Below are 20,413 nucleotides of genomic sequence, written 5' to 3' on the forward strand. Positions count from 1 at the left end.
AAGAGAAATGCCAGTAGTTGCAGAAATCACTGATTTCATGAGAAAGTCTGTAAAACCAGGCTTAATTGTCAGTACATCATCGAGGATCTAGATCTGGTACAGTTGCATAAACTGAACTTAGTGAAATCTTGAAATCTACGCTGAAAAATGTTCACACTGAAGATCACCAACACAGATAAGCGCACGTGGGACAATGTATTATTATTGCTTTGAATGTTGGCCCGATGCTTGACTCGAATCCTGTGCTCATTTGCTAATTTCTCAGCAATTACACAATTTCTTCCAGAATCCTTTGGCACATATTTTTTATTTATACAAACACTCAGTTTGGATTCTGTATGAACGCATTTTAATATCGTTACCACAACTGGCATTTACCTTCAAGTGATTAATTCTCTGTCCTTTTTCTTCGATTCCAGAATGCTCAAACACGACACCACCTCTTGGAGGAGAGCATCAGAAATCTTTCACAATGGATGGAAGGGTTCAAAGGCAGCACAGATGACAGTATTAATATTACAGGTATATATAGTCAAACTTAGGGGTATTTGTTGAAAGGCCATCATAACTTTGAAAGGTTGTGGATCTAGTTCATGAAATGTGGACATACATGTACATAAGGTAATCAAGTATCACTGATCGTCTTGTACATGTCTTGGGTCACATGATCAAGGACAAATGTCATTTAGGGTCACTGAACATAGTTTTTTACTATCATATGAATTGTTTTTTGTGAATAATTATTCAGTAGTCGATTTAGAGTCAGCACAGCTGCTATATTGAATCACGTAATGCAGGCGAGACTGCCAGAGGCGTTCCACTTGTTGTATTTTGACAAGGGGCTGAATAAGTAAAAGTCAGTTCTGTTACATTATACCTGCTTTCTAAAGAATACAGCATTTATTTTGAAATGTGGATTTTGATGCTGCACTGGCATGTAAACTGCAGGTAATATTGAAAGTCATCCTTTGCCGCATTTCCTCTTTGTCAGAGCTAACCAGACGGCTGGAAGGCATTGTTGATAGATCTCACGAAGCTTGTAGCGCCCTGTCTAGTTGTATGGCTGTGGTGTCCGGCCAGGAAGAGGTACGTATTGTGCATGATAAATATATGTATCAATCTTTATCAATTTTCTTTGTGTATTTTGTGAAAAATTATTCAGTAGTCATTTTTAAAGTCAGCACAGCTGAATCACATTACGCAGGAGAGACTGCCAGAAGCATTCCACTTGATTGACTTGGGGCTGAATAAGTTAAAGTCGGTGAGTCTTGGTCTTATTCACCTCTCCTTTATTTAAAGGGGAAATATGTGGCAGATCTTGCTCTGACTTATCAATACAGCAGATTGGTAGTCATTTTTTCAGTTGCTTCTGCTCTGCTTTCAAATATTTCTACATTCAAATGTAAGTGCAGAATAATAATAATACCAATATGCTTATATAGCGCATATCACTGCCAAATGTGTCCCTATGCGCTTAATTGGATATTATTACCCTGGCTTTAGCCCCACAGCCTTTTTCAGCGCGGTGGCATTTCAAGGAATAAATTCCTGCTGGGTACCCATTTACCTCACGTGGGTTGAGTGCAGCACAGTGTGGATAAATTTCTTGCCGAAGGAAATAACGCATTGGCTGGGATTCGAACCCATGACCCTCTGTTTCAAAGTCTAAAGACTAATCCACTGGGCCACAACGCTCCGGAAGCCTGGGATTGTTTCATGGAGTTGGATGTTTTATCCAACAGTTACTATAGTTACAGAGCTTTTCAGCCAATCAAAATCAAGGGAAGTTGTAAGATCCAACAAAATTTTTGGACAAAAATGTTTATGAAACACCCTCCTTGGCCAGGTAACATAATGATCAGTGATTGATCATGGGGCTAACTCTTATAATCGATTGCATCGATCATTGTGTATGATCTAACACAAAAATCAGTTATATGATCGATCGCTATGCTTAAAGGACAAGTCCACCCCAACAAAAAGTTTATTTGAATAAAAAGAGAAAAATCCAACAAGCAAAATACTGAAAACTTCAACAAAATCGGATGCTTAATTTCACAAAACAGTTGTATGCACATCCTGGTCGGTATGCGAATGAGGAGACTGATGACGTCATCCACTTTTTTTTGTAATTCATGTTTTATTGATCCTTTTCATCAAAGTATACATATAAAAAAACATAGATGATATAATGGATCACATATAAGATTTCAGATGATGTTGGCATATAAAATAAGATGTCTAACATACAAGATAGTATAAGATAAGAAAACATATGTGTTTGTTTACAACAAAAAAATTCAGGCACTTGTCCTTTATAAAAAAATAATATCAAACAACAAAAACAGCCTTCTGCTTTATTGCCTCCTTAAAGGACAAGTCCACCCCAACAAAAACTTGATTTGAATAAGAAGAGAAAAATTCTACAAGCATAACACTGAAAATTTCATCAAAATCGGATGTAAAATAAGAAAGTTATGACATTTCAAAGTTTCGCTTCATTTCACAAAAACAGTTATATGAACGAGCCAGCTACATCCAAATGAGAGAGTCGATGATGTCATTCACTCACTATTTCTTTTTTTTTATTTTTTGAAATATGAAATATTTTGATTTTCTCGTCATTGTCATGTGAAATGAAGTTTCATTCCTCCCTGAACGCGTGGAATTCCATTATTTTAACATTTTGTGCTTCAGGCAAGGAGGTCCTAATCGTCAAATTCGTAAAAATTGAAATATTGTATAATTCAAACAATAAAAAACAAAAGAAATAGTCAGTGAGTGACATCATCAACTCTCTCATTTGGATGTAACTGGCTCGTTCATATAACTATTTTGTTAAAAATAAGCGAAACTTTGAAATGTCATAACTTTCTTATTTTACATCCGATTTTGATGAAATCTTCAGCATTGTGCTTGTCTGATTTTTCTCTATTGATTCAAATCAACATTTTTCTGAGGTGGACTTGACCTTTAAAGTATTCAGAATGATAGCCCACTTGCCATCATGTTTCTCTAATTTGCATTTCCTTTGTGCTATGGTATGTTATGATCAGCAGTTTCAAATGATGAAAGAAAGTTACAAAAATGGGGGAGAGTAGGTTTTGTTCCGTCACATCGACATCTAAAAATATATTGTTTACCTGCAGAAAGTCATCCACGTCATCCACTTACTATTTCTTTTGTATTCTATTACATGAAATATGAAATATTTTGATTTTCCCCTCATTGTCGAGTGAAACAAAGATTGATTCCTCCATGAACATGTGGAACTAGCATTCCTTAAAAACTATATGATTCAGTTAAGTTGGTCCCTATTGTCAAATCTGTAAAAAATGAATATTGTATAATTGAAACAATAAAAAACAAAAGAAATAGTGAGTGACGGACATCATTGTCTGTCTCATTTGCTTGTCACTGAGTTGTGCACATGTTTTGTGAAAAAGAAGTGAAACTTTCAAATGTCATAACTTTCTTATTTTACATCTGATTTTGATGAAATCTGAGCGTTATGCTGGTTTGATTTTTGTCTCACCTGCATAGCAGAGTGAGACTATAGGCGCCGCTTTTCCGACGGCGACGGCGGCGGCGTCAACATCAAATCTTAACCTGAGGTTAAGTTTTTGAAATGACATCATAACTTAGAAAGTATATGGACCTAGTTCATGAAACTTGGCCATAAGGTTAATCAAGTATTACTGAACATCCTATTAGAGTTTCATGTCACATGACCAAGGTCAAAGGTTATTTAGGGTCAATGAACTTTGACTTTAGACAATGTTGGGGGAATCAACATCAAAATCTTAACCTGAGGTTAAGTTTTTGAAATGTCATCATAACTTAGGAAATATATAGACCTAGGTCATTAAACCTGGACATAAGGTTAATCAAGTATCACCAAACATCCTGCATGAGTTTCACATCACATGACCAAGGTCAAAGGTCATTTGGGGTCAATGAACTTTGGCCGATTTGGGGGTATCTATTGAATTACAATCAAAACTTTAAAAGTTTTTGGATCTGATTCATGAAACTTGGACATAATAGTAATCAAGTATCACTCAATATCCTGTGCAAGTTTCAGGTCACATGATCAAGGTCAAAGGTCATTTAGGGTCAATAAACTTTGGCCGAATTGGGGGTATTTGTTGAATTACCATCCTATCTCTGTAAGTGTATTGGTCTAGTTCATAAAACTTGGACATAAGAGTAATCAAGTATCACTGAACATCCTGTGCGCATTTTAGGTCACATGACCGAGGTCAAAGGTCAATGAACTTTGGCCATAATGGGGGTATCTGTTGAATTACCATCATAACTTTGCAAGTTTATTGATCTGACTTTTGAAACTTGGACATAAGAGTAATCAAGTATCACTGAATATCCTGTACAAGTTTCAGGTCACATGATCAAGGTCAAAGGTCGTGTGAGGTCAATGAATTTTGGCAACATTGGGGGTATTTGTTGAATTACCATCCTATCTCTGTAAGTGTATTGGTCTAGTTCATAAAATGTGGAAATAAGAGTAACCAAGTATCACTGAACATCTTGTGCGAGTTATAGTAGTTTTCAAAGTCAGCACTGCTGCTATGTTGAATTGCGTGATGCAGGTGAGACGGCCAGAGGCATTCCACTTGTTCTCTATTCAAATCAACATTTTCTGGGGTGGACTTGACCTTTAATGTTATTGGGCCCAGGTCTGAGTCTCTTTTACAGTTTCATCCCCAACTTTTAATTTTTGTGCAGTATCCATGCCTCATATTGATATCACCAACTCACATATACAGTGCGTATCAAAAAAAAGTTTACACTGAGAAAAAATCCTGTAAAATTATATATTTGTAAAATCCTGAGAATTTTTCCACATTTTAACATTGGTACAGATCCATTTAAGCAAATTACAATATAACTGTCAAAAAATATTTCCGCTTGAGTGAGCACCACTTACTTTTGAAAAGTTAGTGAAAAATGATTTGCGCAGAACTTTGAAATAGTTATGCGAATAAAAGTAGACCTTAATCACGAAGAACATGTAGAATTTAGCTAGTAAAATTGATTTGAAGATACCTTTTACCTTTTTAACTTGTTTCCTTGCCCAAAACACTTCGAAGAGTGCATTGCGCCCCACCCCACTCTCTCACACACGAGGCCATCGTGACAATATTTGCTTTACACTGAGCTGTGATTTACATGAAATGGCTTAGGCTTGATTTTCATTTTGTTAATTATTCTCAAGCTTGTGAAAAGTGTAGAGAAACAAGTATTAAATGAAAAATGAAATGTAAACCCACTTTCAATGATAAACAATTAGTGGGAAAAATGCTGGAGATGTCTGATATAAACTTTTGTTCAGATTCAGTTATGTCCTCAGATCCAGCTGACACAAAAAGGGTAAAGGTTGTGCTTATTAAGTGTTGAAATTTCAATTTGGGTGGCAAAATTGTTACAAAATGCTTGAATGTATCCGTTTTATTTCAGTTGACTAAAAGTGCAAGGGAAATGTAGGAGAAATGTTTCGCAGAGTAAGTTTGATTTTGCCCTTTCCCCTTGACACAGCGGCGTGCAAACAAGCATTTCTGCGCAAACAGATTTCTGCGAGCTTTACAAAAATGGACATCGCTCACTCAAGTGTAACATTCTGTCAAAACTTTTACTTTCATTGGATAGATGAGACCCAAACCCGAGATTATATGTGAAAAAATTACCCACATGTTGCATATCTTTTCATTCCCAGGGCTTTTTCAAAGTGTAAACTTTTTTTTGATATGCACTGTATTTATTTTCATTATTTTATACATGCTTTTCATTATTTTATATATGCTTTTCATTATTTTATATATGCTTTTCATTTGTGCTGTCATACTTTTCTTTGTTGTCGAATTTTAGAATATCAACATGAATGTTGCTATTGAGGAATTGATAAACGTAAAGGTCCACTTTTTTAAACAATGGTTCAGGTGTATATGCATTTGCAGTGCTCCTTTTTCTTTGGGTAATGATGAAAGTGTTGTAATTCCTTAACATATTGTGTACTTTTGTGTTGTGAAAACTTTTTTTTCTTGCCAATTTCTGAGGAATGAAATTACTCACAATGTGATTTTAAAATGGAAGTATAAGCTGAATGTAAGATGTAATAAGGGAGGTGTGAAAAGTTTTTAAACTGAGAGAGATAAAGCTGTGTGCTCTAATATGGAAGAGTTATGACCATCATGGAAAAAGACAAATATCTGTATTGAGGTAAAGTTGAATTATGAATAATTATTAAGATATGTATTTTTATTGTAAACATAGTGCGTAGTAATGTACATTATGTTCATCATTTCTACATATTCTGATTATATACTGTGTATTTGCATACTTGATAATGACAATAAATGAAGTTGAACAGAAACGAAGATATATTAATATGCAATAGTAACAAGTGTTTAACCTTGATGTTGCAAACTCGAATGAGTTCTTGAAAGGGAAAAATGTGCAATGGAATGAAGCGACCAAACTGTGAAAAAGTTTTGAATTTATAAACCCTCAAAGCTTAATTTCTGCTACTTTTAACTTGTGTACTCTTTTCTGATTTGTCTTCATTTTTCCTGAAAATTATCCTTTGCATTTTCTGCATCCAATCAAGTTGCTGACCTCAGAGGTTACCGTACTTTTCTTTGCTGGGGTACAGAGGGGGGGGGGGGTGCTCTTACCACCACTTTTTTCATGACCAAGAAAAAAAGGGAAAAAGAAAGAAAAGGAAAGAGAGAAGGGTGAAATATGATATTGTTTTCTGAGTATTATGTCAAAATCTATCACAAAATTTGATTTTTGTATTAAAATTGTCAACATTTTTGCTCGTTTCACTCACTCGAAACTTTCTAAAACTTTGCCTCTTACACCATATGTTGCCCCCTCAAACTTTTTTGCTCATTATGCACCGGCATAACAGGGGTCGGTGGCCAGGGGGGGGGGGCAAGAGCCAAAAATTTCATGAAGGCGTAAGGTGTAATGAGGTGACGATTTTGCCATGCATGATTTGCATATCAGGCAGAATTTATATTAAAAAAACAAGAAAGTTGCAAGCGAGCTTGCAAAATCCAGTTTTGTGATAGATTTTGACATGATAGACATCCAGAGAATGATAGACTTCACTGTTCTCTCTTTCCATTTATTTTTATATTTTTTGTTATCTGTACGCCACTGTGAACAGGATTTTTTGCGGCAGTAGCGTGAAGAGTAAAAATAAACGAGGGGCGCAGTATGGCGCATGTGCTAAAAAGCTGCTTAATATAGGTCTCGAGCGAGCGAGAAAAAAAATCACCTTTTCATGAGAATCTAACTTTGAGATATTTCTTGACATTATATTCAATAAATAAAATCATATCCTACACTTTTCCTATGCTTTTCTTTCCTCCTTTTTTTTCTTGGTTGTAGAACTTTTGGGGACCATGGCCCAACCATAATCATATACGGCAGTGCTATGCTGTTGGGGTCCGGGGCCGAGCCCCTGGAACCTTTTTATATCAAAGCCATTTAAACCTCGCAGATTGCCGCTATTTTTAATCAAATCGCGGGTATATACAAAATATAGCTTTTACACAACACATTTATTCAACCCAGTTGAAACAAATATGGATAAAACATAGCAATGTGGGAAAATATGCTAAAAGTCGCCAGCATGCCAAGTGAGTTGGAAAAAAATTGGCTATTGAAATTGAATTCGAATAATGTGATTAGATTAGATTTTTCCATTATATTCAGCATATAACACATTCATTTCATTATACGTTGTCTCCTATAATTACTTTTATTTCCTCTTGGGTGTGGAACCAAGATCCCCCCCACTGTGCCTGTACGCCTGTGATTGAACGTAAAGCTTAATGTAGGAAGGGTCCCTACAGAGGGCGTTATAGAGCAATTTGAAGGTTATAGATGTAGAGCCCCTACTCTTTGGGGTCTGGGGCAAAGCCCTGGTAGCTTATTTGCATAAAATTTAGCAAGCTTATAGCACAATGTTGTATGCAGTCCATCTTTCTTCCCGCTCTTTATTTTCAATCCTCGACAGCCCGGACATGTTATTTTTTTTTTTCTTGTCCCTTCGCTTTGTCTTCCAATTTCGCCTTTGACTATTCCATTCTACCTTCATTTCCCGCTATTGTTTGCCATGCATTTTGTCATCTTTTAATTTATTTCCTATCATGCTATTACATTACATAGGCCTATTTCGGAATTATTTGTTCTTTTTCAAATGTTCATCTTTTGTTCCTTTTTCAATTAAAAAAAACAATTTTTCGTTTTCTTTTCACTTTTCTCTTTTCCCTTTCCTTTTCTTCTTTTTCTTCCTTTCCTTTTCCCCTTTCCTTCCCCTTTCTTTCTCCCTCCCTTTTCTTTTTCCTGTTTTTTTTTTAATTTCCCGGTGAAATCCGCCAGGGGGGCAGCTTGCCCCCCCCCCCCTGCTACAAATGAAGCAACTTCTCGACCCATATGATGCCTTTAAGAATGGAAGTTTCAGAACAATGATATCAGGGTCCTAATTATTGTCATTTTGATAGGAATCATGCAGGGGCCATGGAATAGTTTTCTAAGAGGGATGGTGGTTTGTTAAGTAAAGTTTGTAGAGCAAAAAAAAAGCAACAATGAAAAAGGATTTTCTCTGTCAGGTGAAGGTGAATTTTGTCAAACCCCTCCCCCCAAAAGGGATGTGTGACTCTGGTCTTTGTCTGTTTGGTATACAATATCTTTGCAGTGCTTCAGCCCCCCCCCCCACATTCGTTTCCAAGGGCAATCTTATCATGGGAGGAACCATTAGCAACCGAGCCCTACAAAAATTGTGCCCTTTAAATCATATACAGACTAGTTAAATTGATCTTCAAGTAAGGGGGTGCAAAATTTTTAAAATAGATTATTTGTCTTTAGTTTTTCTCCCTTCTCTCTTGTGCATTTTGCATCCACCTAAAGTGCTGCCCAGGGGGCGTTGATGATGCAACATCCAGTAGAGTTATATCTAGCAGATAAGTGATAAAATCATTTTCAATGTCATGGATATGAAATTTTAAAAAATTATAGAAATCTCCATGCCGCTGCACTCTTATAAAACATTTACAAAAAGATAGTTCGTTCAAGTGAAAAAAAAAGAGTTTAAAAATATTATATTCCGATAAAGATGTTTTGGGTTTGTATTTTATTTTGATGGAAGTAATAATTAAGATTTATTATAGGGCTCTTTTTCTGTCACTCGCATCGCTTCCTTTTGATATTAAGGTCATTTACGACCAAAACACTCGGCAGAAACAAGTTTCTAAGACATGAAATTGAAATGGCTAATGGTGCTACTGTATGTGTCATTTCTATAGAGATAGAGACCTAACATAACAACATTTTCTTTGTAGTTTTATAAAGTAAAAGTTCAGCAACAGATTTAAGACTTGCTTTTAATGATAATCAGATGCTCGAAATATTTGTACAAATATTTTCAGAGAGTTACATTAGCGCATCCAAGAGCTGTTGTACTTCTAATCATAGCTAGCAAGATGTAAAAAAAGTAATTGAAATCTTTATTGTATAAAACTTTGTGATTTTTATGTTCAGCTAGACGACTCATTAAATGTGACGTCATTTTATGCTTGAACGGATAACGGATATTATATATTTGCACGGCCCAAATTTACCTTTTTATACTCTTCTCTGTATTTTTTTTCGTTTTCATTCTCATTTGCTAGTTTCTTCTCTCCCACTACTTGAAAAAACACACAGAGGTATTCACCCCCCCTCTTTAGTTTCGTCCCTATAGATTGCATTTCAAAACTTTGTTAAGATTTTAATAATGTTGACGATGCGCGCCACCGCATGCAGCCGACGCCGCTGTCGGAAAAGTTTTTCTAGCCTTATTGGATTTTTCGGATGCACCATTGTTTTCCATTGTTTCTTTTTTTATATGTAGTATTCAATTCTTAATATATTATCTATATGATATGTATACTTTGATTTGCAGCGTTTTGATCAGCTCGCGGAATTTCCATTGTATATCCGTACAGTGGGAATAGATAAATGGATGAAAAAATGAAAAATGTTTAATCTACATATACTCTAAATGGAAGTGTTTTCTGCGTGATCGCTCTGTCTAACTTTTTAAAACAATACCATGAAATGATGAAAACCTCTGTAAGATGAAATACAAAAGAAAAAGATCAGAGAAATTGTAAAACCAAAGAAATGGCAGCAATTTTCCAAGGTGAAAAGAAAACCTATATACGACTTCCGCAACAACATAAATATCTATAGTGAAATTATTTGCGACTTTGCGCACATATATATATGCATATTATTGATTTATTATGACTATGATTGTATGAATTTTGCTTGAATTTCCATACAAAAAAATATGGAAATTCTGGAAGGATGTGTTCGTGCCTCTGTACCTCCATTTAACTGAACGTTCCATGCAAGAAGTAAGATGATTTCAATTGAAGTTCGGCATAATGTGAAGAATAATAAAATCATAACTGTGCTTTGCGGCAAGCCCTGTGGTCGGAGTAAAGTACAAATCGCCGCTTCAAGTTGCAGTCGATGATGACGTCATCACGATTTGGATTTGAATTTGTTCTTATTCCTATACAGGGAGGTATGAACTAGGTTAAATTTCGATTTCCGTAGTCCTACCAATATTCTGAACTCTGATCGCTAAGATTTTATTGGTAGGAATGTTCAATGTTATTACGATTTCTTTGAAATACTGATCGCAATGAATCGCATTGTGTCAGTGAGCCGGGTTTGCGTTTTAAGCCCGGCGCACTTTATACGATTCGTTGCTCTCTGATTTTCAAAGAAATTGTAATGATATGAACATTCCAGCCAATAAATTCTAAGCGATCAGAGTTCGGAATATTGGTAGGACTACTGAAATAAAATTTCAGTCTAGTTCTAGCCTCCCTGTAGGAATAAATATTCCAAATCAGCATGACGTCAATGACGTCATTCTGATTTGGAATAGAAATTGCTGTCATCATCGGCTGTGCATGACTCGAAGCCTGGACTTTACTCCGACCACTGACAGGGCTTGCCGGCTTGCCGCAAAGCAAAATTAATGATTTTAGTATTCCTTATATTATGCCGAATTTCAAATGAAAAAAAAAGACTTCTTGGAACTTTCACATTTAAATGCACTGGATGTGATTTATCAAACAATCGCCTCGTATCGGACCCTGTATATGTGCGCCCGCTATTTATTGTTGGTGTCGCATTTGATTTGAACCCTTTCTGTATCTGACCGCATGATATTTCTTGGTTTATTACGCCAAATGCTCAGGTAAATAAGAATCGAGCAGCGATGTGATATATTTATTGTAGTGGTCGATCTCTCCACGATCTAATTATGGATTGGTATGCGATCGGAATCTTATAGTTTGATTTCAAATCTAAGGGATCGGAGAGACACGTACTGTACATACATTGCACTTGCACAACAGTACGACAATACGCCAGACGGTGGCCTGTAGAAGAAGAAGAAGAAGAGATAAAGAGGAAACGGGTCGGGCGGCAAACAAGTATCCAGCACTTCTAAAGTAAAAGAAAAGGTTATGAAAATGTGTTTTTGGTTGATCATTATATCCTCCCACACTACGTGTCGCTGATAGATTTCGTCGAAAAAAAACACACGAAAACTCCAAGAACCCACAGAAAAAAAATCATGACAAAATGTTAATAAGATTGAGCAATAATTTTGATTGGGATCCCTCAAAATGCGCAAAGTATATCGGGATCTTAGATTATTCTTGATTATTACTCTTCTTTTTAAGCATGAGCTCCTAATATAATTGTTTTTCATCAATTTACTAATTATGATATTCATTTAAGTTAGTGGGAATACCATGATTTTGATGTGTGCGCCAATATGTTGTCGAAAAAAAAATAAATCCACGACTTCTTTTTCATGAGTCTAGCGCCATCTCTTGCTAAATTATTTGCAACGTATATGGCGACTTCTCCCTAATTAAACGTCAGTAGACCTACCGTACCCCTGTGGAGCGAAGGTGATCCTGTCTTGGTTACATAACGTGATAGGAAGACACCTCTTTTACCAGTTTATCTACTTTATTCTTCAGTTTGACTTTTATTATTCTAGAGGTCTTGATTATAGAGGCTTAGTTGTGAAGTGAGTATAAGTATTAGTCATGTTAGTTGTCATTGAAAATAAATGTCTCTGTTGCTGTGTGTTGATCGTGTGTGATGATTGTTGATGGTGTTGTGGTGGGCGCGGGCCAGCCTCGCAGTACAGTGCCAGTGGCATTGCTGTTGTGAGTGTGACTGTGATGCCGGTGGCGGTGTAGCGGCAGATTTGCCGGGCAGATCCGGTTCGGCAAAACTTCCATATGTCCCCTCCACTAAAATTGAAAAAAAAAGGAAGGAGTTCCATATGCACCCCCCACTAAAAATAACGGCATTATTATATTGTGATCCAAGTCCCCAGTGACTCGGATCCACAGACAATTTTTCAAAACGTAAAACGTGTCCTACCTGTTTCTACCAACCTGCCTCGTAGTTATGTGTGACTTGTCCCTTTTTCAGTCTCCACCAAAGATTGTAGAGCGGTCTATCTTCACTTTATTGGCGTTATAAATCAGATCGAAGTGCATCTACTTCTTTTCAATCTCTATTGCTTTATTTCATAAAGTAGTACTTTTTATATAAATAAATCAAGATTATATTCATCTTTTTATGTTTCCCACACTATGAAATTTGCTTTATTTCGCTTACATTTTTACTAAATGAATCGGCCCCAAGTATATCCCTCGAACAGTCTTAATTGCTTTATTTCATTGATTCCTAATTTACTAAATAAATGAGAATTGAATCTTCTTTTCAATCTCTATTGCTTTATTTCGTAAACTAGCATTTTTCATATAAATAAATCAAGATTATATTCATCTTTTTATGTTTCCCACACTATGAAATTTGCTTTATTTCGCTTACATTTTTACTAAATGAATCGGCCCCAAGTATATCCCTCGAACAGTCTTAATTGCTTTATTTCATTGATTCCTAATTTACTAAATAAATGAGAATTGAATCTTCTTTTCAATCTCTATTGCTTTATTTCGTAAACTAGCATTTTTCATATAAATAAATCAGGATTATATTCATCTTTTTCATGTTTCTCACAAGAAAATTTGCTTCATTTCGTCAGCGTTTTTACTAAATAAATCGATAGGTCATTATATCCCCTTCAGTCTCCATTGCTTTATTTCGTCTATTCATAATTTACTAAATAAATCAGAATTGCATCTATTTCTTTTGAATCTCCATTGCTTTATTTCGTAAAATTAGTACTTTTCATATATACATAAATCAAGATTATATTCATCTTCTTATGTTTCCCACACTATGAAATTTGCTTTATTTCGTTTACATTTTTACTAAATAAATCGGCTCCGAGTATATCCCTCTTCAGACATTGCTTTATTTCGTTTATCCCTAATTTACTAAATAAATCATAATTGCATCTACTTCTTTTCAGTATATAGCTTTATTTCGTTGTACTTTTTAATTATGCTATAAATAAATCTCATTATATAATATGATTATGCTTTATTTCGTCTATCACGTTTTTACTAAATAAATCAAATTGCATATCTCCCTCTTAACAGTCTCCATTGCTTTATTTCGTAAGGTACCTAAAAAGAATGTCTGTATAATTACTCCTCGTGATTCAAGTCCCCCTTCATCCGAATTAAACCATTGTGTCACTTGTTTCCTATTTTCGATGATGAATTATTAAGATCAATAGAATTGAATTAAAACAGTAAATACTGCTCCTCGTGACCCAAGTCCCCTCTCCTAAAAATACAAAACGGCAATTAACCCGTTGATATTCATCTACCCCTCATTTCCCTCCTCTTCAAAACCACTCTGCCACTTTTAGACAGTTTCCTAGAGATGATTAATGAATATTTTCAATAATAAGAATCATTAAAATCAATGAAAATCACATTAAAAACAATATTTAACTGTCTAAATACTCCTCGTATTGCAGTCCCATGTAGTCCCATATGTAGATTTTCATGGCAAAACCATGGAAGTGTACATGTGGGACTACAATATTTACCGAGGTAAGTTCAAATCAGAGTCGAGAAAGAGGTAAATATACTTAATTTTTCTGATATTTTTCAACTAAAAGTAATTTTAAGGAATTATGGAAAAAAAGAAGGCCATTTCATGGATTTAAAGATGTAAAATGTGAAATTTTAGCAATTTTTTTTCAATTTTTTTTTAAGCAGGAGTGCTTACGACATCTTGTAAACGTATTGACGTGACCCAGGCCTAGTTTCACCACAGATTAATTAGTAGCTAACACAGCTATTGCATATATACAATGTTAAGAAAAAATTTTGAGTGTGTGTAATTCCCAATGGCATTGGTTTATTCAGTCAGAAAAGTAAATACCCAATACTCTTGGAGAGTAGACTAGTCGTAATATTGTTTTTTGCTGGGCGTTGTGGCCTGTGCCTGTAATCCAAGCTGTGGGGAAGTTACAAATTGATGCAGAGGTTCGAGCCCTGGTCACTTCTTTCGGATGGTGACGTTAAAGGTCGGTCCCAGACGTAAATAATCACATCTGGGCTCCGTAACACAAAGGTCTGCGATGGATTGCAAATATGAAAGAAGCGCACTGATTGGTCCCTGGTCAGCATTTTAAACCGAATGCGCGTGTAACATTGATATTGATTGGTCAGTTCATTTAGCGATTGATCGCTAATCTTTGTGTTACGGAGCCCAGATTGATACACGTCTAGGGGCAGAAATCTCTCCCAAAAGGTAGGGGGTACAAGGGTCTGAAAGATTAGACAAGCAAAAAAAAAGGCTATTACCTAAAATGTAAGGTCATTTCGACGAAAATATATTTGACAAGCGAAAAAAAAAAGTAAAAAGGTCATCTCGTCCCAAAACGCACGTATTATTCCCATTTTGAGTGATATATTTCTTAGCATCACCAAAGACCCAAAATAGTAGGGGGGACATTGGATATTGTGTCCCCCCTACTATTTTGAGTAGGGGGGACACGACCCCCCTGTCCCCCCTGGGATTTCCGCCCATGTACACGTCTGACAAAACTCAAATACACACACACGATATTATGACTGGGCTTTGTGGCATGTGCCTGTGATCCAAGCTGTGGGGAAGTTACAAATTGATGCAGAGGTTCGAGCCCTGGTCACATCTTTCGGATGGTGACGTTAAAGGTCGGACCCAGGTCTTTCCTTTGGTTCCTTTTTTTGGGGGGGGAAGTTTGTTTTGTACTATTCTTCATTAAAATCATACAAGTAATAATACGTCAACAAAACACTGTTCACAAAGCAAAGCCAAATAATTATTCATAATTTAATACAAAAATATGTACAAAAATACAGAACATATTATAAATAACATTCAAATCATTTAGAACAAGGTAGACCTTTAATAATACAGTCTTAAGTTAGGTCTAGATCTCGTCTGAAGAAAAAAAATACAGAGTAACTGCGTCAGTGCACGTCACAAAGAGGCTCTTAGAAAAATGGCTTGAAAAACAGAATTTCGTCCATTAGATGAAAAGGCTATAAATAAGCAAAATTCAATTTATGTTAATCTTTTCATGAGGTCAAAGTCCCCATGTTGTGCAATGTTCGAAAGAGTCCCCTTCTACTGGTAGAACCAGCCTCCCACTGATAACTGCTAGTCTGCTCTGCAGACTCTGAATGGCTTGTGAGGTGGGATCTGCTGGTTTGCAAAGCAAACCAGCCTGAAAGGGCGAGCGAAGCAGCCTCAGTAGACCTAGTCTGCTATGCAGACTCACTGAATCAGCTGAGGTACACACACTGCAGATGTAGGTCTACTTTTGTAGACTAGAAAACTGCTATTACCTTCAATGTAGTCTGCAGGCACAGACCCTGATTGAAACTTTGATCAAAAAGTTGGTCTCCACGCAAAGACTAGCACATAAGACTTGCTGTTCCAAATGAGCAAGAGGGTGTCCAGTACACAAGGCATTATATTATAGACTGCACATTCAGACCCTTAACTCGAGTATAGGGTTTGCACAGTAGACTAGAAAATATTACCATGAGCAATGACAATTATTACCCAAACATAAACTTGTACATTTACATGTTGGCTCATACTGTACCCAGTTCAACCCTCATGCTTTTTTTAATGCAGTACTCTAGGCAGGTGTAGACTTTCAATTCCATTCCAATTAATCATTGTCAAACCTTTGTTACAGTTTAACTGGGAACTTTGGTCATTGAGCAAACACTGTACCTTACCTGTATATTACAACAGGCAATCCCAGATTAGGATATTTTTTCTGTGTGTTTTTAGGGGTGGGGTAATGGCATTATTCAATAGAGATGATTTTTTTTCTGAACAACCTACTGATCTATATATTTTTTGAATTATAAGTTTTTTATTTAATTCATTCACTTATTTTATTTTAATAGTTTTATTTTGATTGTGTATCTGCCTTTCTTTGACTCTTTGATCTGTTTAGAAAATTTCATTCTTTCATTTCATTAGTTTATCAATTTATTCTTATATATTTTATATATTATATATTTATTTGTTTATGTATTTATTTCATTTTTCTCTATTCATTTGTTTATTTATTGTCTTGTATTTATTTGATTTTATTTGGTTTACAAACTGGGGGGGGGGTAATGAACCCTTTCTCTCCCCCTCCTTACATTTTATAGGGCATGTACATGCTTTGTGGACTCTGTTTGAGGGCTCATAGTACAATGAACTGAAATAAACCTTTCCTGATTGAAGTATAAAGAACTTAACTAACAGCATAAAGCATTGTATTTACATTGTTATTAGATATCAATTTAAGGTAATTTATGGCATTTTTGCTCTTGAGATGTTGTGTTTTATAAGTGTATAATTTTCAAGTTGAGATTATTATCATTGTTTTTGATCAGGTAGGAATGTCTTCTTTTATTCTTCCTTCTTCTTGTTCTTGTTTGTCATCTTGTTTGTCTTCTTCTCCTCATTCCTCCACTTTTAGGGACAGTGATTTTCCGCGATCGCGGAAAGTGGACGGAATTCACGGAAATGGCCTTTTGAAACGGAAAGTGACATTTCAAACGGAAAATCGCGGAAAACATATTTTTCCTCATATTTTTCCTCAGAATACACAGAACAGCAACATAAATTACTCCAAAATCTCAACAAAATACGAATATTAAATGGCCACAAAACCTCACAAAACACGATCTCACTTCACTACAATCACGACAAAATCCACACATCGTGAATACTCTTCACTCCTTCACACTCGATCGTACCCCTCACCCTGGTTCTTCCCGGCCGCTCTGACGGGGTACAGTCGATTGGCCGTATCGAAATCATTCATATGCAGGTCGTGTTTTGCTGCCCTCTACTTTTCAAAATGTACAGCACGATCTTGAAATCCAAAAAGGCAGGTAGAAAGAAATCATTGACTGCTCGAAACGATGTCCAAAACCCCCCAAAATTACCTATAAAAGTTCATTTAAGCATGAAATAATGCTAAAGATGTGAAAGGTGAGGATGTAGTCATGTTAAATATTTGTGTCAAAATATTTTTTGTACCCGCATAGATCCGATAAGAGCGGATTCTACTGCGTTGTTGATACAGTGACAGATACAAATTTTGACCAGCTCGAGTGTTAACTTGTGTGCTACTGAATAGGTAAACGGAATTGTGAATTTTTTATGTACACAACGTTTATGGGGAAACAGAATTTCCGTTTTCTGACATGCCGAAACGGAATTTAAGATTTTCTGAAACAGAAAAGGCAAATTTGTGAAACAGAAAATCACTGTCCCTACACTTTGATCTTGTTATTGATTGCTATTTTTCATGATTAAATAATCGATAGTATATTATTAATCGTGAATTTCTGTGAGTTTGCTTGGACTTTATAAACCTTGTTCTCTAGACCTGCCAAATTTGCCAGTTGTCACTGATCATGTCCCTGTCATTATAATCATTAAGGGATGTTTTGATGGGGGACTTCCCCTTTAAGATTGTGATATATTGCACTTCACCTTCTCACAAGCCTTGCATGCTGGCATACCCTTTGATGCACGCTGTAAAATTCTTCCAAATTAGCATTTCTTTCCATCAGTGAAGCGTGAAAGGTAGGTAGAATCATTGGAGCATGAGGGAATATCCAAAAGAGGGAGAAAGAAAGTGCAGTTTCATCAGCTAGAGGTGTTGAAGAAAAGCAGAAATCAATATATAATACATACACTACACCTGTCTATTGAAAGGAAAGTTCACCCTGGCGATAAGTTTGTTTTAGTAAAAGCAGAAAATTAGAGAAATGTTTCAGGTTTGATGACCATCAGTCAAAGAATAAACTGATGACTCAGACTACATTTATGTACTGTGCATGAAGCAGCTCTCCTTACATCGTTGTGTGATATAATTTCCCCCAAATAAAATGCCTTTTTCTCAAAATTTTGAAAGTGAGTTTACATGTATTTGTGTGATGGATATATCAGAGTCAAACGCATCCTTTCATACCCCTTTCTGTTATTTACAAAAAATATTATTTTCATCATGTTGGTTGTTCCATTATTGGAATTAATGGAATTTACAATTCTGAATTCCAGACCTGGTTGATGTTGATTAAGATGCACTGAGCACTCTCCCGAAGTACCAATTTAGCCATCTGCTACATGTATAACACATTGCACTTTAAAAACATTAAGCAATGTAGATTACACTTTACACAGAGTGAACCCTTTCACAAAGGCATGACTCCACGCTTCATTTACAATGTTAGGCTAATTACATGTACATGTAGGCCAATTCACAAGGACATGCTATTGTGCAAGTTCCGACACATGTATATAGCACAATACCCCTTCAGAAATATGATGTTGCGTTTCATGCGTTTCCCTGAGCTGGCCCCCACCTCCGTTTTGTCAATTGTAAAATGTTTTGTCATAATATTCCTCCTTCAGTGACGGTAGCCAAGCAGCCTTTAATGCATCAGGACTGCGTTGCCATGGTAAATGCATATAAATGGTAGTGTACAAGGGGATATAGGCCTGCTACTCGTAAAATAAGCAAACTGCATTACCGGTGCACACTGGTTTAGTGATACACGTTCAAATTTAAGATTTAATGAAATTAGGATTTTGAGATTAACCGTTAGAAAAAGAATGCCACAAAGCAGTAATTAGTAACATTTATGTACATATATTTCAAAAGTAAAAACAAAAGCAAAGATTATATCACAATTTCTGACATTTCCTTGAGAAGTTCTGAATAAAATGTTACATTGAAATGGAAAACAAAGATTACTGTTAAATAGAACCTTGACATTACAAAAAATATAATAATGAAATAAACATCAAGAAAAAGAAATCTTGTAATTACCGGTATATTAGACATACAGTAGAACATCTGCCACCTCTGATAGCTGACAGGCAATGGAAATAATTTTAATACACCATGCACCTGTCAATTGTGGCAGGTTTGTAAATGAACTTTCAACATCAGGGTTTGGAGGAAAGGGGGAAGATACATATAAAGCTAATACAGAATGTGATATTCAATTGATCCTTATAGTTTTTGCGAAGGCATGTATGCATATTGGAATGGGGTTATCCCCAGCAATGGAAAAAAAATTCCTTACACACAATGGTGTGATGTAGAATGAGCAAATTTGCAGTTTTTTATACATGTGTAGACCAAATAGTTGCAATTTTATACATTTTTATAACTAGGGTTGGGGCTTGACAAGTACATGTATGCCTAACAAAAGATGATATATATGCACTGACATAGCAATGCAACTGGTTCATTGCCTATCCAATCAAAAGTTTTTCTTTGGAAACCCCCTGTATGGCCACCATACAGTCCTCTGAAGTCAATGCATCTACATGTAGTTTAGGCTTGCTTGCATCTATAGTCTACAATCATTGGTCAATTAGGGTTAATTATACTAAGTACTACCATGTATGGAATCCGTATAAAACTCAGTGACAGGTGGCAGTGATTGATTATTGGGTGCACGTATAAAACAAAAATACATCAACTGGCCTACTTCAAATTTAGGTATTAATGCACACGTACATTGTGTACAAACATACACCTTGTACAGTATTAGCATTTTAATATGTGCCTGTATAATAAAACGTACACGTACGATGTACACAATAAGGCATAGCCTGCCCGATGGAGAATGTGGATTTTACCTGCACATTGATTTCTTTACAATTGATCAGGGTAATTGAAAAGACTCCTTATGATTCAGCACTATTTTTGTCAGTACTTGGTCTCCCTGGAATGTTAATGAGATACCTACATGTATAAACTTCTGAATCATTTTCCTTATTTTCATTTTCAATAATTTAAATGAACACTAAGTAGCTTAAATGAACAACAGATGCAAGCTCCAATGCA

The 20,413-nt window shown here is 35.8% G+C and overlaps 1 protein-coding gene across 4 annotated transcripts in view; it reads left to right on the plus strand.

Annotated features, from left to right (window-relative positions):
* The window catches only part of LOC121417119 (oxysterol-binding protein-related protein 1-like), a 70,691-nt gene that overhangs the window by 23,233 nt on the left and 27,045 nt on the right, over positions 1-20,413 (plus strand). For all 4 annotated transcript variants that reach the window (XM_041610719.1, XM_041610726.1, XM_041610704.1 and 1 more), the window contains exons 12-13: positions 420-522; positions 992-1,086. In XM_041610719.1, the coding sequence (XP_041466653.1) occupies positions 420-522; positions 992-1,086 (198 nt within the window). The remainder of the gene's footprint in view (positions 1-419; positions 523-991; positions 1,087-20,413) is intronic.

Source organism: Lytechinus variegatus, chromosome 1 (genome assembly GCF_018143015.1).
Source record: "Lytechinus variegatus isolate NC3 chromosome 1, Lvar_3.0, whole genome shotgun sequence".
Classification (NCBI taxonomy): Eukaryota; Metazoa; Echinodermata; class Echinoidea; order Temnopleuroida; family Toxopneustidae; genus Lytechinus; species Lytechinus variegatus.